Source organism: Penicillium bovifimosum (assembly GCF_028826915.1).
Source record: "Penicillium bovifimosum strain IBT 22155 chromosome Unknown utg000005l_segment0_segment0, whole genome shotgun sequence".
NCBI classification, from domain to species: domain Eukaryota; kingdom Fungi; phylum Ascomycota; class Eurotiomycetes; order Eurotiales; family Aspergillaceae; genus Penicillium; species Penicillium bovifimosum.
Genome location: NW_026622714.1, coordinates 235,325 through 252,116, shown reverse-complemented (window position 1 = coordinate 252,116; position 16,792 = coordinate 235,325). Strand labels below are relative to the sequence as shown.

Sequence of the window (16,792 nt, the reverse complement as noted above, 5' to 3'; positions counted from 1 at the left end):
GTTCGAGACTAAGTGGTCGTCATGCGCCGTTTCAGATCGCGGACTTGATCAAAACTGCTCGCGTAGTCACGCAATTCATCCTGGAGTCGATCGGCCACATTCGACGAGTTGGATGTATTACTCTTCAGGGAAGAAAGCGAAGTTTGAGACGAGGAGGCAGAGAGGGTTCGAGAGGAGTCGTGAGTGCCAGCAGAAACATTGACTGGCTCGGCAGCTCGGGCTTGGGCTTGAGTGGTCTCAGGCCAGTGCGTAGATGCTTCACTCGACCTTCGTGAGGACATTCCATCTTCCGATGTCACGTCCAGCTCCGTTAGGCGACATGTTTGGGAGCAATATGGGGTGCCTAAGGTCTGTCGGTCACAGACTAGGCAGAAATCCAAGGACCATTCGGTCGACATCGCTGATGAATTTGTGGAATAGAGAGGTCAATGTTGACCTGATCCGGTTTGAGGAAGTGAGGGCAGCGGTTATAACGAGGTTGAGACTTTGAAATTGTGTGATTGTATGAGATTGAATGAAATTTGAGAGAAGAGAGAGAATAAATAAAGTAGAGGGAGCTCGATATCATAAGTCTCCACTATTCATCGTTGAAGTGTCACACAGTGATCATGCCACACGACCGATGGAATGGGCGGGAATGGGCAGATGTCTGGACAGAATGCAGAAGAGAGATTAAATAGAAGAAAATGAGAGGAAGAGAAGGGGTAAAGGCAGAAGGCAGACCAGGTACCAATTGCGGGGTGGGGGAAATAATCGCGCACGTTCGAAGATAAGGTCAAATTGAACTGGGACCACGTTTTTAGCTTGGGATGGTCTGAAATAGCCGAGAATGTATATATATATATATATATAAAAGAGGCTTTTATTGTGCTTCGGGCGCTTAAGAGAAAAAAAGAAAAGAGTGTAGAAGAGAGGAGGACCTTGAGATACTTTGTTGCGACTCTCCACAATTGGTATACTTTCTATGTGGATAACCGAGAAACAGTACCCCACTTGGAAGTAGATTGAATGTACACTACTACTACACTTCTTACTCTTTCCACACTTTAGCGTCTTTTCCTCCTGCAGGAACCTGAAAATGGTAATCATCGACACAATTTCCCTCCATTTCTTCACTTTCACCCTCTTGATCGACATCAAAGCGCCATTTTCTTTAGATTTTCGGTCTCATGATGCTTGATTAGAACCACCAAAAAAAAATAATAAAGATTGACTTACGCAGATTGTGACGCTATATAGAGGGAGATAGATGATTGTGATTTGGTGACTTCTGCCACTTCCGAATGCCACTTGACTTAGTGAGGTTACTGAAGTACACTCTATCCCACCACACCAATCACAGATTTCCAACCTATTCCCAGTTCAGTATTATACTGTATTTTAATAAATTTCAAAGAGAACTAAGGTTTGAGGGAATTGAAGCATCTTCAATCCCCTCTTTTGATTCGTCTGCCATTTCGAGATAACCCAACTTTATTGCATGCGCAGCCCTTGGGAAGAACAAGTCACGCGAATTGAAGTTTCGTCGATTCCCATAATTCGCCAGTCCTCAAAGAGATCTGCAACTAATGACCAGCCCCTCTCATGATGGAACCTTGAACCTCGGAGGAAATCCTCTTCTCTTCTTTGGTAAAACATTGTTGATACTAGATCATGCTGGGATGGAGCAAGTCGTAGATCCTGGGACCAGGTCCCGGTGCATGCACATGTATGGTCAAAACCTTCGAGAGCATACCCGGGGGTGGGCAGATGAAGGAGAGTACCGATAGTACGGAGTACTCCAGCCACAGATGTTGTAAATGTGCTGCTAAAGATGTTCGGCCGGGTGGCTGGACAAGGAGTGAGACATATGCCAATGGGTTGTTTCACTCGCCAGTCTTCTCACGTGGCTCGGCCGGAATGCGAACCAGCGTTGATGGCAGGCGAGGTTGATTGCGCGCATTCTCCACATTCTTGGTGCTTGGCTCGGTCGCCGGGTCGTGGAGTCCGCTTGCTTTTTCTATTGCACAGGAGAGATCAGCTTAAGGAAACGATCCATCCCACTATGGAAGTTGCCCTTACTCGACGCGAGGGTAATGGCCCTGAGAACGTTATCCCAATTGGAAAGCACGTATGCAACAGCTATAGTCAACGGTGAGCGAAGAGCCCCGTGTCAAGGGAACGGGTAGGGCAACCTTCAGTGCCATCTTTCAAAGTGGAGATCTTACTCTCCAAAGCTTGCATTTGCATCGCCAATGTTCCACTCAAATCACGTAGTTGCCGCAGATTCTCGAGCTCGGCTTTTTTAGCTGCGATGCGGGCCGACAGCGCCGAAGATTGTTGTGAGGCTTGCGAACCACTAGGCTGACGCATAGAAGAGCCACCAGGCGCGCCTGAAAGCATTGAGGTTGGTCGTGATGAGTATGCCATGGGAAAGTTTGAGCGAAGGAAAGGAGAAACGAGAACCGTTCTTCAAGGCGCGTCAAGTAACTATGCGTAACTAAGGTTGGGTAGTTAACTAGATTGACCTGTAACTTAGACGCGGGCAAAGTCGAGGCTGAGTCAGCATCCAAACACTGGACGCGGCTAAACCCGAAGCAGACAAACATCAACAAGGGCCTTGGCCATCCAACGCTGTTTACCTTCTCTCTTTCTTCGTACCCGATACTCTCTCGGCTTTGGACCACATAGACTTTTCCCTGGTGGTTTGTGGGATTCTGAGACTCAAATATCGACAAATATATTTCGATTGCACATTATCACTGTTTTCCAACCTACCCCGTCACGCAGTGGTCGCTGCCTCCATCATGGCTCGGTTGAATGACTATGCCGCTCCCGCCGAGTCCATCGAAGCTTGTAAGTTTGCCTGAGTTACGTGTGATTCACTTCGTTTGGGCTAGCAGTTGACGCGTAATTACTTTTGGTACTGTCTAGTGAAGCGACGATTTGTGCGACAAAACCGCGAGATTGCGAGGGTGAATTCCTTGCAATCCCTTCGCATTCGCAGCTTAGAGTCAGAAGTGTCGCATCTTCTCTCAGAAAATGTGTCTCTTCGGAAGCAGGTTATTACTCTCACCCAGGAGACAGAAAGACTGGAAGCAGGGAAACTGCTACACAATGGTATATACGATATCAAATCCAGGTTGGAGGCCAAGCTAGCCGACTTGAGTATTTTGGCGACAGAATTGGGATCGTTGCCCCGCAATGTGAGCAAACAATGCGACAAGCAGTGCGTCGAGCCAAAGCAGACGACGGAGTCGAGACCTCGGACCGGAGACACGATGGGAGGTGAAGATGGAAGGCTTCCCGCCATTGTCGAAGACAAGTATTACCCACGGCGGACCCTGGAGTAAGGATGTTCGAATTGATCCGAAGTTGCTAGTTGCTAACACTTTCCCCAGGCCACTGGAAATTGACAATCTGGTCAACGACGATCACAGTATTCTGGAATCTCCGCCACAGTTCACCTTCATGCCGGAGGAAGCAGAGGAAGCAGAGACACCCATCGAACACTCAAGCCCGTCTCCACCGGAGACGACATTAAGCAGTTACTCCCACAACGATCTGCCTGGAACGTTGCTTCCCCCGACACTCGAGACGCGCAAGAAGAAAAGGAAGTCGGACTCGATGATCCCACCTGAGATGAGCCCAGCGCCAATGGACGGTGAACCGAGTCCATCCATCGATTTAACAAAGCACGCAACCTCAGCTTCGACGAAGCGGAAATACAACCCTGAAGATGATGACCAGTTCGAGTCCAACTTTCATGTTGAAGACGAATTCCAATTCACCCGGCCTAGCCATAGCCCCAAGAAGCAAACAATCCCACTCGAGGTTACCCAGCGAGACCAGTCGCCTGTGAAGAGTCATGTGCAGATAATAAGAGGATCACAGACCCCTGTTCTTTCCATGCGGAAGGTGCTCGAACCAAGTATGTCCTGTTGTCTTTTGATTCTGTCTCTATGCCGAAAATTGTAGCTAACAACTGGAACAGAGAGTGCAAATGCCAACCTAAGCTCTCCCAAGAAGGCCCGCATGTCTTCAAACCAGAATTCCAAAATTATGCAACGGTCTACCAAGGGGGATGAGAATACAGACTCGCCAGAAAATGTGAAGACCGTCGAGAAAGCCACCGGCAAGACTCTCGGCCAGAAACCCCGAGTGTCTAAAGTCGCTTCCACAACCAAAGAAAAGCGCACCGTGCGCCCTGCCTCTGCCCAGCTAGAAGAGCCAGCGCTTCGCCAGTCAGCGCTATCACCGCATCCATATGGATCGAAATCTGAAGAAGACTCTGGAGCTCGGCCTTCCCGTCGCCGCGGCACTGTAGTCAGCTATGCAGAGCCTAATTTGCGCGATAAGATGCGCCGCCCAACCAAAGAGATGATTGATGCAGTTGCATTCGGATCCCGAAGGTCCTCGAGTTTCCAGTCCGGCCGGAACAGCCTGGAGGGCGGAGAAAACCGCAGCCGCTCTCAGTCGCACGACAGTCTCCCTGCTCTGGCCCGTGCAGAGCAGAATGCTGATATGTCTTCCGGTGATGGTCCATCGGAACAGGTGCTAGCAATGGTGTCTCGGAGAAAACGCAAGGTGTCATCGGCACCAAAGGACGAGAATGACGCGAGTGATCCAAGCTCTGGTCTCAAAAACGAGATTGAAAACAGCCTCGCAGATATCTCGGCCCAAGTATCCCAAGAACCATCGACTTCAAGGCGACAAACTCGACGCCACTCATCAAACCCAAAGGGTGCAACGGCCAATATGGTAAAGCACGACGAACCACAGTCCCCAGGTGGCGATTCTCCCGAGGACGAAGACTCTTTCAGGCCGGCACTAAATGGCACAATCGACACCAATCATGCCAGACGTGGCCAGCGTGTAGCTGTAAGGAGAAAAAGCATGATGGTGTGATGTCCGCTTTGCTGCCCACAGAACCGGGATTCATGTGTCAACCCTTCACCTATGTACGATCATTCTAAACCCGACGGACTGCATTTATTTTAGATACCCTCCCCTGCAATTCTGAGAAATTCGCGATACCATTGTATTGTCTTGTCTATTCCCAACGCCTGGTAAATGTTTCCGGCAAGTCGAATAATCGTTGCAGTAATCCTCTAACCGGCACATTCTCCGTCACATCCTCGTGCAATGTGCCATGGATGTGACCGACAGGAAGCTGGTCCCTTTATCATGCCATTGTACGATGTCCCGTACGTCACGGGCCCAGGTCTCTACACCAGCGTTATGCGTATGCCATGGACACCCACATAGACATGAAACTCGCCATAACTCGCCCAAGGAGAGGTAGGATGTGCGTTCCTTGGCAGTATTGTCTGCACAGCCATGCAACCGAGCCAAGTCCATGGACAGCTTCGAGCTTTTCGCCCAGCCCGCTTCATTGCTTTGTTCCCAGTCAGAAACCCCGAACTCTCAGATCAGGTACCTTGGGGGCGATTCTGATTCTGGTTCTTCGACGGTTTAGGCATCTTTTCATATGCATTCGGACTTGGCTTTCTCCGCTTGGCCTTCTGTTTGGGACCGTGACCTTCGGAGCAACATTCTTCGCCAGGTTCAGATGTATGCTCGCTGTGTAGTTCCCGTCCTCGGCTGCGCCTGCGGCGGGCCGGGCCAGACCGTGCCGTGCGACGGTCGTCACCGCTGTCACTATCGTTGTCGGACGAGCTGGATGAGGACTCTTCTGAGCTGCTTTCGCCGACCGGTCGGGCTTTGTGGTAGATACAGCATACTTGTGGCGGTTAGCTTGTGAGACCGTGTGGGGACCGACCGAGAGACATGGAATGGACTGAGTAGAACAAATAGATCGAAGACATACCTTTGGAACTTTTCTTTCCCATGCCTTCGTTATCCACGACGTCCTCGCTCCATCTGATTCGCCGAGAGGACGAGGACTCTTCGCTGGTGTTAGTTGGGGCTTCCTCGGCTCGTAATCTAAGGGTCGCTGGAAGACGGGCTGATGATTCTCGTGGCTCAGCGATCTGGAAAGAGGATGACACTATTGGCTGGCGTGTTCGGGACATTGTCATGGGACGTAATAGGTATAGGTAAGATGAAGGAGACAGATGTACTGTGAGAATGGTGTGTGGCGTGTTGGGCAACTTTTTTCTGATGATGCAACTGATAGGTGCTCACCGCCTCGCTTTCGTGTATACAAACGGAGCCCTAACAAGTCAGGCCTCATGCTAGTCATTTTAGGGAGCAACTAATTACACAGTAGTTACCTAAATATAGGACCCCTATGAGATTCATGACTATAACTAACTTATTTGTACCCATATGAATCAACTAATGCTAATGATGCTAATAGTTCGAGTGATTAGGAACCAGTTTGATATGTATCTATCTGTGGAGTACGAGAATGGAGTCAATGGACTGGGCTATTTCCCATCTCAGTACCATCTCTGGATTGAAGATTTTTGTTAATCATTTGACATCAAAAGCTATTAAACAATTCTACACTTTGTATAGGCCTGAAGTTCACGTAGGATGAAACTGGTGGATCCGTTCCTTGTAAAGCCTTGATGCACCAACCTCGAAGAGTCCCCTCAGAGAATGGGTCTATTTCTCATGTCTGATGCGCCCAAGTCAAGGATAAAAGAAAAAAATCAAAAGAATAGATTCATACACATCTTTCCAGAGCAAAGTCTCCTAAACTTGCAGCGACACATGGTTTCCCACGATCTAGAGCTCATAGAAGGACCAGCCATCAAGGCCGTCATTCTTGGAGTCCATACTTGTTCCCTGCCCATGTCTTGGCGAACTAGTAGAGGAAGCAACAAACTCAGAGCGCAGTTCTTGGTCCAGTCATAGCTCATCTTCTTGATCCATCTCTGATGGCTTCAACAGACCACCTACTTTCATGGCTCGGTCACGCTCAGCAACCTGGGCATCGCGCACCGCCTGTTCTCTCTCCTCCGCGTAAAGCTCCGCATTGTCGTCAGAGAACTCCTTCAAGGAGATCAGGAAGTCACGGAGGTGAGTCTTGAATTTGTTCAAATCACCAGTGTAGGCAAACAGCCCGAGGACAAACTGCTTGATTTGCGCTCTGTTGTGAACAGTCAGTATAATTTTGCATGGGCTCGCTCAATAGACACTATAGCTTACTCTTGGAGGTTGCTGAATGCATTCTTGAGCAGGCTTGCAATGTGTTCCTGCAAGAAGTCTTTGTTTGAAGTTCCAGCTGGGGCTTGATCGGCAGAATAGATGGGCGCCTGGATCTTGCCGGATTCAATAAAGTAAAACATGCGCGACAAAAGCATGGCCTGGGATTTGAATCCTAAAAAAAACCTGTAAGCTCGTCGCTTCATTTCAAGAGCAAGGGACATGACTTACCAGCCTTGTGGTCACTATCGGTGAGAACGAAGAATACGTCCTGAAGGATCGGAACGTAGAACTCGCGGAAGAAAATGCTTGAGGTTTGTGGGTCAGTTTCCGCCATGTTGTTCATCAGCTCCAGGCACATTGTAAGGCCGGTATTCTCAACCTCACGGTTGTCGTGTTTCGATGCCCACATGCATGAATCAATGACAAATTTGAACTGCGCAGCATCAAGCTTCAGAAGAGCCTGGAAACAGTACAGATTTACTGCTTGAAGCAGTTTGAAGAATTCGACCCGATGTTCAGGGTACTCGTGGAAGTCCTTGTTGATCATCTCAAGAGTACAGTTGAAAACACTGTCCATGATGGCTGGAATCTTATCCTCCATCAGATTCTAATGAATGTGTTAGCAGGTACGGGAAGCGCCAAGGCAGATGCTCAGCAATCTCCTGCCATCGCGTCAAGGAAGAGGGGCGAAGGAAAGAATGAGGAATACATACGTGAAGCTTGTGGATGATCGTGGTCATGGCATTCAAGACCTCGGCCTCTCGGGCATCGGGAACGTTCCGGGCATAATCAATCAAGACTGCTTCCATGAGCGGTGGCACCATGTTGGCATTGACCATCTCAAGTTCATCTGTCTTGTCCACGTAGGTGTCGATGAGCTTCAAGATTTCTTTCTTGATTGTCCGAAGTCCGCGGACTTTTGGGGTTTTTGGTGCGATAGCTCCTATTTGAGTGTTAGTCAAGCCCGGGGTTTTCATTGTAAGCTAGCGAAATTACCATCACTTGCAACGGCGTCGTTGATGAGCTGACTGGCAGCGCGGTACATGTTCAACATGTCGTGATAGATCCGGCCAATCTGTGAATAAAAGTAGGTGCCAATCGAGGAGCAGGCGGCAACATTGGTCTTCATGATGTTTCCGACAATTTTGATGGTGTTGGCGTCTTGGAGAACGGCCGGGTTTTGGTTTGCTTCCGCAATGATCTGATCCCAGGCAGTATTGGGAAGCGCCATCAAGTTCTCAATCAAGCGATCTTGAAGTCCCTTTTGACCTTGAGCTGAGATCATGTAGCCACAAGCTTCATAGAAAGTATGAATCTGCTGAGGGGAAAGGTCCATGGTGATCTTTCGCATGTTTCGGACAATTTCTTCAATGAAGGGTTCGTTCTCCCCGGGCTGAAGGGCCACGAAATGCCGCCTGCACTTATTGGCAATCTTGATGAAAGTATCGCAAGCCATATCTTGCACACCCTCGTGGGTCTCGTGCATAAATTCAAAAAGCTTGTTGACGACCGTCTTCAAAAACTTCCAGTGAGCCTTCAGGAACCGAGGATATTGTCCCACAATATACATGATGTTACTCGCCACCACGGCTTTGTTGTCCTTTCCACGCTTTTGCTCCGTAAGGCCAAGGAGATCCTTGATTACGGTAACCAGGAAACGTTTCTCTGTTTCTTCGTTCATAGCCCCAGAGATAGAACCAATTGCCCAGCAAAGCGTGTTGCAGTTCACCCAAGACCATTCACTTCCATCGACCTGCTTAGACAGTTTATCAATCATGATGGTTTCAGTATCAACCACGTCGAGATGGGTGAGATAGACCAAGCACTCGCGTATCGTCTTGTAAAGCTGGATCGTATCGCTTTCCTTGACGAATTCTCGCACAATTTCTCCCTCATCGTTTTCAACCACCAAGACCTCTTCTGGTCGGACCATCTTTTCGATCATCACAGTGCGGAGATTCGTCAAAACGGATTCGTACTTGTGCTTGCGCAGGGGGTAGTTCGCAAGGGTACTGGGGTTGGGGGCGCCGCCGTTAGCCAGGCCACTAACGCTCATGGATACGAGCGGGTTGATGTCGGTGATGGGGAGCTGCTGCATCTCTTCATAAAGCTCTTGCACCAGTCTTGTCCAGTAGTCCAAGCAAATCTTGAACACCTCCCGATCCTCAATTTGGCTGACTCGAATCAGATAGAAATGGGCGTGGGTGAGGTAATCCTGGTTCGGCAACTTCTCAATGAGCTAGAAAAGGAAACGGCAAAGTCAGTAAATAACCAGGAAAAGAAAAAGCATCATAGATAAGACCAGTGAGAGTTCACACATACATCCAGATGGGCACTGAAGAAGCTCGAGAGGAACAAGGCCAGATTCGATACAAACTCCTGATCCCTTCCATTGCTCATAGCATACGTTTGCTTCAGATCCAATGACAGGGGAATGACATTGGAAACGGTGGTGAGCGTCTCGGTGAACATGTGCACCAAACGTTCATCGTAGTTGTAAGGAGAGCCGATTTGCAGGCCACCGATCTCGGTCAGACATTTGAGCGTCACATTTCGGAATTCGGGCTCACCGAGGAATCGAGTGAGGAGAGTGTTGATGATAGGGGTTTCGAAAATGTAACCTAAGGGGATCCAGTTCAAGAATCGCAGGAGAGTTTCCAAGGTCGCTTTCACCAAGCTGGGCTGGGTCGCAGTGTTCAGAACCTCGGAGCACAGTTGGAAGATCGATGCAAATTCTGAGGTCATGGATGTCTTCAAGTTCCGTGCCTTGGCGGAGGTCATTTGATCCTGCGAGAAGTCGAAAACTTCCTCCGACAACAGACGGAGGATGGTCATGTTGTTCTCACAGATTGAAAGACTGGCGTGACAGGAAGAAATGATTTCATTGATGAAGGTAGGCCAATTGTGCGGCCATTCCTGCTTCAGAATGGAAACGAGAACGAGATTGAGCTTGTTCAGCAGAGGGCGCTCCGCTTGAATCTTCTCTTCGGATTCGGAATTCTCGAGGATGAATCGCACGATGAAATTACGGATGCCTATCGAAAACAGCCTCAGTAAGGGGGGTAAACACCAGAGCGAGAGGAGTATAGCTCTTACCCTGGCATTGCTCTCGTGGTAGAACCTTCCACCGGGTCATGATCACATTATCGAGGACTTGGAGGGCGATGTCTGTAAATGTCAGCAAAAGTCTTCTGGGGAATTTACCAGGATAAGGGAAAAGGCTGCCAACAACTCCTTAGACGCACATTTGGTTTGAAGATATGATGCCTCTTGGAGAATGTTGCCGACGGTGACCCAGGCATCGGGATTCTGCTTGAACTGAGGAGCACACGATAAATCAGCTTGCAACTCATACAGGAAGCTCCATAAGAGGTAACTGGGCGCTTACTTCTGTCAAAGTTTGCTGGGCTTGGTTTTGCTAGACGTGGTCATAAGTCGTCAGTATTGCTGTCCCAAGAGATTCAACCGTGGAAGATGTAGAAGGCGATCTTGAATTGTGATACTGAAGCAATCTGAAGCAACGCATTCCACTTACCACAGCTCCTTTGCCTTCAAACAAGGCTCGGACTGTGTTGTCCAGCTCTTGTACGGAAATCGACATCGCGACGCAGACTGGCGATGTCGCCTCTGATCACGGGGGATGGGGTTCGAGACACGAGAATCAAGGGTGGAGGTAGATAGGAAACCACCGGGACAGGATATTGGGGGGTGCCAGGGCGGCTGCAGGGCAGTATCGAATAGAGGGGAATGGGAAACAAGTGTAATCGGTGGGGTAGAGATCCTTTGGAGGGGTTGAGGTCAGCACAGTCTCCGGACGAAGGATGATTGGGTAGAGGAGTGAGTTGTAAGACCAGACATACCAGCGTCTGAAGACAGCAGTAAAAAGAGCTAACACCAGATTGGGTAAGAAAAAAACGAGGGAAGCTATCGCAAGACTCTGGCGGTGAGAGGCGCGTCGATGTTTGAACATGGAGACTCCAGTTGAGATCTTAGTCAGCGCGAGCTCTACCCGACCCGCTAGTTACCCGCCTCTGTTTACCCAAACATGCATATCTGCCGGCTCTTAAGACTTCGTTATCACATTTTATGTACCAATATGTATGTATTTAGGACAGATTCTCATTGGGTAACTGGTAACTGGGTTATAGTAGTTGATACGGTGATAGAATTACGAGAGTTCAAGAGTTGGGTCGAATCAGGTGTCAACATTGGTCAGGTTCGTCATGATGTATCTACGCCCTACGGAGTGATGTTTTTCCCTTCGAAACAGATTCGAGGACTAGACCAGCTCGTCTAAACTACATTGAAAGCGCCATGAGGGATATCCGTGCGCAGCCGACTCCCTAGTTGATTTTTAGTTTCTTGGTCCTAGCGCCGCGGCACGCTGCAGTCATCAATGAATCCCGAGAAGGAAAGGTTCATAAATAATAATAGAAGGAAAAAAAAGACAAGGGAAAGAAGGAAGAAGGAACAGGGAGATATCGATATAAGGAAAGAGATCGAAATCACATCACATGTCCAAAATCCAAGGAAACCAAAAACCAGGGTTGAGTGTTAAGCGCATAACCGCTCTTTATGCGCGGACACCGCGCACACACGGCGTACACGGGCGCCAAAAGGTAAAAAGGATCGCAAAGAAAGAGTCCAGGCGGATGAAAATGTCTCAGACCCGCGCCTCACCAGAATACGGCTGATCGCCTCTCCGATTGGTCCTGAGTGTGACGCCGTCATTGCCGATCGCCAATTTCCCCTTTCCCTCTCTGACTCTCTCTCTCTCTCTCTCTTTCTTTTTTTTTTCTTTTTCTTTTTCTTTTCCCCTCTTTAACTGTTATTAGTGATTACTACTTTGATTATTTTTCCATTTTATTTTAATTTTTTCCCTAATAAATGTACTTTGCTTGCCAGTCAGAAGGTCCTAGCTCGGTCTCCCTTCTCTTATTAGTCGCTTTTCCCCCCTCCCTCTTCTCCCCTTCCTCTCTTCTCTCTTGCTTCGCTCGCTTCGCTTCCCTTATCTTTTACTAAATTTCTTTTCTTTTCCTACTTGCCTTCTTTTCTTATTCTTTATCTTACTCTATTTAAAACACTTATGCCTTTCAACATCCTGTTATATTGTACTATTTGTCTGTGATAATCTCCCGAATCCCGCCCCACCCGCGGGTGACTTGCCGCAATTCCCGCTCAAAGCGTTGCGCGCGCAAAGAGAAAACCAAAACGAAGTTGGAGTTGGAGTCTTCTTGTTCCTTTTCCTTCTTAAAGGAAGAAAATACCCTGATTTTTGAAGTTTTACTTTCCGTTCTCTATCTTGAGTCCATCACTCCAATTGGAGGGCTGTTCAACTGGCAATTGAGTTTCCCAACTTTGCCGCGGGTCAACAGAATACACGCCATAGACTCGCCATATACTCGGGGAGTGTGCATTGCACCTTTCGTTCCGGTGTAACCCCAGATCCTACATTGTCTTTGATTGCCTCCATTCCTTCTGTGATGACGGCCCTCGCCACTGCACCCGTGATGAATGGCAGTCATGACTCGGGTACCGACACGGGGACAGAGCACAGCCCATCCCGCTTCACCGCAGTCAATGGCAGAGACACCATGGTACCTGGGAATGGGCCAACTCCAAATTCTGTCTCTAATGGAGAACATGTACTGCAAGAAAAGAGCAACCCAAATACGAGTCAGCAACATGACCGAGACCATCGTGCCAATGAACAAGAAAACCGGTTACGGAGATCTTCTCCGAGCTCACACAACCAGGGCAAGAGAAAGAGATCCGAATCACGAGAACGCGGCTCATCCAATCCGGAAGGCAAGAACGCCTCCAGGAGCCCTGTGAACCGCTCTACGGAGATCAACCAGTCGAACCCGGTTGGCAGTGTGCCAGGTTCAGTCTCGGAGTTTGAGCGTGGTCATCATTCTGTAACACCGTCTCGTCGGTCCGAGGGCAATGATGCGGGCCAGACATCTGCCAATAGTCCTTGGTCAGAGTATGATTCTCAGCTGATTACCCAGGCACAACGGGCTCAGCAGATCGATGCATCGGATGCCCATCTTGCAGACGCTCTTCAACGTGAGGCAGGCCACGAAAGGTCCTCGGGTGCGAATCGCTCGACGCCTGGTGCACAGCCTGTAGCTTCCCCCAGCTATGCACCGGAACGACATGTGGCGGGACAGGTGGCGCCAAAGCGAAAGCGGGTATTTAGTAATCGAACAAAGACAGGCTGTATGACCTGCCGTAGGAGGAAGAAAAAGTGCGACGAGCAACACCCGGCATGTAAGTCTTTGCTCCAGTCTGTTCTATCTCCTCACTTCTGTGCTTGGTTCGAATGTCTCACCGTTCATTGTTTCCTTGATTACCCACTCTCCGTCTTAAAAAGAAGTTATTTTGTTGTCCCGATTCTAGCATCCCATTTCCATGGAACGACATTAACGATGCATTGTAGGCAATAATTGTCTGCGTGGTGGTTTCATATGTGAAGGGTACTCCTCCCGAAGCACCTGGCAAAAACCATCGACTTCAAAAGCCCCGGTCCCTTTGCAATCCAAAGAAGGCTATTCGGATGTCAATGGCTCGTACATGCAAGAAACGTCCCGGCACCAAGACCGCCAACCAAGCCTTGCAGAACATGTCGACACAACCAAATTGAGGCCCCTGGTGGTGGAGGATAATGACCGCCCTGCTCAACCATATAACACCAGCCCAACGAATCCACCATCCAATCGTGCATGGTCAAAGCAAGCTTGGCCAGGTGGCGGGCCCGGTCCCAGTGCCGGTCATCCCTCCTATCAATCAGAGCCCACGGCTAAGGTAGTTGACTACCGGGAAGTTCCACCTATCCATGCATGTGAGCTATCCCGCGAGGGACGTCCCAAACCTGACTACCCGGCCATCTCAACCCTCCGAGACCTTGGCCACGCATCGCATCCGAGATCCAGCATGTCCCTCTTTCAAAGTGGACCTGAGCAACGCACATTGCACACCGCCGCTGTGGATACTCATAGTCCGCAGGCGCAGGCTCGAATGGCGCTTAGCATTGAGAACCAGCTCTCTGGTCGGGCTGACGAGACGGAGAAAGAGAAGATGCTCAGAGGCAAACCCTACCGACCGTTCGATGTCCACCTCGTCGAGGAGAGAGACCGTTGCCGCGGCGCACTATGGAAATTCAACAATGCCTGCAATCCACTTACGGGCATCAGTTCGAAAGAACAAACCCGCCTCTTGAAGGAGGTCATAGTCCCGCCGGCAAGTTCTATTGTCAACTCGCCGGCTGGCACCGGTGGGGCTCGCTCGGCCGGTTCCATTGGCCAGGGGGTGGTCGTTGAGGCGCCGTTTACCTGCCACTATGGCTACAACCTCCATCTTGGAGAAGATGTCATGATCTCCGAGAATTGCCTGTTTGTGGATGACTGTGTCATCCGCATCGGCGCTCATACGTGGATAGGGCCCAGTGTCAAAATCATCAGTTCGACCGCTGTGCCCAACATGCAAGAGCGCAAGGGCTCGCAAAGTCAGTATCAAGGCCAACAGGTCACCATCGAAGAAGATTGCTACGTGGGTGCGGGATGCACCATCTATCCAGGCGTTTGTCTGCATCGAGGCGTTTATGTGGCACCGGGAGAGATTGTCAAAACGGACATCCCAGCTTACGGCTTTCAGGGTACCAAGCCCAAGCCCTCAGTTTGACGAACGAAGTGATGTGTATGATTTCGTATGACATGAACAGGTTGAGTGACCCGCTGGTTTATCAAGCTCTATCGGTCAGAGCGCCGAATCATGACTTCCCATGGCTTTCCTCTTGTGTTCGATTTGATTTTTGAAAGGGTTGGATATCCACCGTCGCCGATGAATAGCTTCTATCCATTGTCTCTAGCCTTCCTTTGTTTTGTTCCCTTGTGGCAAGTCGGGTGCGACAATTGCAGCGTATACATAATGCCTTTGCATATTTTACCTTAATCCAATCTTGGTCCCGGTATTAATCAATATTGATCGAAATTCCACTCGAAATGGACATGATGAATTCATTGTGGTAAGGGGTAAGGGGTAATCATTAACACAGGGAAAACGGAAGAAAGAAAAAAGAATATGTCATATCACATAAGGGGAACCTATCCAGGTTCGAAATCCATGCATGTTTCAGTAGATCACGCTCGGCATAAATATTCCTAGATGTGGAAGTGCGGTCTGGCAGGGACATCGCACTGATAAATAGGTTGGATGGGAAGAATCGCCCGAGTTGAGAAAAACAACTACAACCAGTCGAGGAACTCGGGAACAAAATAACTGACCACGATCCCAGCGCCTGCTCTCAGAATGCCCTCAGTGCTCTCAAAGGCCATGTCCTTGAGGTTGAACACGCCGGCCTTGGCAGCGGCATGTATCATTGCAAATTCACCGCTGACTTGGTAGCCCGCCACTGGAAGATCGGGGCTAAATCCTTGGCATCCCGGATGATGTCAAGGTAGCTGCTGGCGGGTTTCACCATGATGATATCAGCGCCTTCGGCCACGTCTCTCTGTATCGCACGTCGAGCAAGACCGCGACCGCCCGGGGGAAGTTGATAGCACCGGCGGTCCCCAAATGACGGACAAGAGCCAGCCGCATCGCGGAAGGGTCCATACAAACAGCCGCTGAATTTAGCACTGTAAGACATCAAAAGTACGCGGTGCGCCACACCGGCTTCAATCAACTTGAGCTTGATCGCTCGAATTCTCCCATCATTCATGTCTGAGGGAGCCACGCAGTGAGCTCCGGCCGCTGCATAGGCAATTGCTACATCGGAAATCCGATCAACGGATTGCGCATTGTCGAGGGTTCCATCTTCTCGCAGAATCCCACAGTGACCGTGCGACGTATACTCACACAGGCATACATCGGTCGTGATATATAGTTGAGGGAAACGGGATCGAAGAAGGCGAATCGCTTGAATCACAGGACCATCGGGATCATCTGCGGCAGTTCCAAGCGCGTCTTTGGCGGATGGATTCAGGGGTACACCGAACAACATCACTGAGCGCAGACCCTTCCGGACAAGGGGAGCAAGGAAGGGGACCAGACGGTTGATCCCGCGACGGTATTGATTTGGCAAGGAAGGAATTAGCGTCTCTTCGTCGGGATTATCTGTGACAAACAACGGATAGATGAGCATGTCCTGTAAAGTCAATGTATTAGCAAGGATGCGATTATCTGCCTGAATAACAGGGATAGACCTTTGTCAATTGCCTATCAGCCTGCCATGCTCGGGTCAGGGGGTGACTATATCCAGAGTGTAGCTGGCTAGAAACTTCGCCAGAGATGCTGACACTTGTTGCTGCGGTGCTTGTATATGACCGAGCGGTGGCATGGGATCGATGAGATCGGGCGTGGGATATTTGTGAGCTACCATCATCAAGACGAGCATCACGGAAGGCAATGTCGGAGACCAAGTTTGAGAATGACATGATTCCAGAAAGCAATATGTACAACAGTTGTATGGTTGTACAAGAGATATGAATTTTCAAAAGAAAGGTGACCAGGGGGGAAGTTGAGGGAACTGGGGGAGGCCGAGGGATAAGGCGAATATCAGTCTCTGTGATTGGTTGACGAAGCCTCTTCTCCCGCATCTCGCCACTCCGAGTCCCCTCATACAGGCTCATAGTGGCTTGTCAGATATCCCGAGGTCAGATTTATGCGTATTTCTATAATAAAATGACCAATT

At 49.5% G+C, this 16,792-nt stretch overlaps 7 protein-coding genes across 7 annotated transcripts; 2 read left to right on the top strand and 5 right to left on the bottom strand.

The window, feature by feature from the left end:
* Window positions 1–8: 8 nt before the first annotated feature.
* Window positions 9–398, bottom strand: N7515_005249 (uncharacterized protein; the record flags this gene model as incomplete). The annotated part of the gene is made up of 1 exon (XM_056665993.1): window positions 9–398. The coding sequence occupies one exon, from the start codon at window positions 396–398 to the stop codon at window positions 9–11; it is 390 nt and encodes a 129-aa protein (XP_056519589.1).
* Window positions 399–1,865: 1,467 nt separating this feature from the next.
* N7515_005248 (DASH complex subunit DAD2) lies at window positions 1,866–2,409 on the bottom strand (the record flags this gene model as incomplete). Its single annotated transcript, XM_056665992.1, has 3 exons — window positions 1,866–1,999; window positions 2,062–2,121; window positions 2,175–2,409. 3 exons carry the CDS (start codon window positions 2,407–2,409, stop codon window positions 1,866–1,868), a joined length of 429 nt encoding a protein of 142 aa, XP_056519588.1.
* A 377-nt stretch (window positions 2,410–2,786) lies between these two features.
* Window positions 2,787–4,887, top strand: N7515_005247 (shugoshin family protein; the record flags this gene model as incomplete). Its single annotated transcript, XM_056665991.1, has 4 exons — window positions 2,787–2,835; window positions 2,914–3,328; window positions 3,381–3,910; window positions 3,974–4,887. 4 exons carry the CDS (start codon window positions 2,787–2,789, stop codon window positions 4,885–4,887), a joined length of 1,908 nt encoding a protein of 635 aa, XP_056519587.1.
* Window positions 4,888–5,411: 524 nt separating this feature from the next.
* Window positions 5,412–6,014, bottom strand: N7515_005246 (PPP1R11/YPI1 family protein; the record flags this gene model as incomplete). Its single annotated transcript, XM_056665990.1, has 2 exons — window positions 5,412–5,722; window positions 5,810–6,014. 2 exons carry the CDS (start codon window positions 6,012–6,014, stop codon window positions 5,412–5,414), a joined length of 516 nt encoding a protein of 171 aa, XP_056519586.1.
* A 784-nt stretch (window positions 6,015–6,798) lies between these two features.
* On the bottom strand, window positions 6,799–10,699 carry N7515_005245 (exportin CRM1; the record flags this gene model as incomplete). The annotated part of the gene is made up of 10 exons (XM_056665989.1): window positions 6,799–7,039; window positions 7,099–7,270; window positions 7,327–7,705; window positions 7,812–8,041; window positions 8,095–9,337; window positions 9,421–10,133; window positions 10,195–10,266; window positions 10,344–10,416; window positions 10,487–10,516; window positions 10,634–10,699. The coding sequence occupies 10 exons, from the start codon at window positions 10,697–10,699 to the stop codon at window positions 6,799–6,801; spliced, it is 3,219 nt and encodes a 1,072-aa protein (XP_056519585.1).
* A 1,882-nt stretch (window positions 10,700–12,581) lies between these two features.
* On the top strand, window positions 12,582–14,781 carry N7515_005244 (uncharacterized protein; the record flags this gene model as incomplete). The annotated part of the gene is made up of 2 exons (XM_056665988.1): window positions 12,582–13,371; window positions 13,541–14,781. 2 exons carry the CDS (start codon window positions 12,582–12,584, stop codon window positions 14,779–14,781), a joined length of 2,031 nt encoding a protein of 676 aa, XP_056519584.1.
* A 563-nt stretch (window positions 14,782–15,344) lies between these two features.
* Window positions 15,345–16,535, bottom strand: N7515_005243 (porphobilinogen synthase HEM2; the record flags this gene model as incomplete). Its single annotated transcript, XM_056665987.1, has 3 exons — window positions 15,345–15,458; window positions 15,491–16,246; window positions 16,305–16,535. 3 exons carry the CDS (start codon window positions 16,533–16,535, stop codon window positions 15,345–15,347), a joined length of 1,101 nt encoding a protein of 366 aa, XP_056519583.1.
* Between the last annotated feature and the right edge of the window lie 257 nt (window positions 16,536–16,792).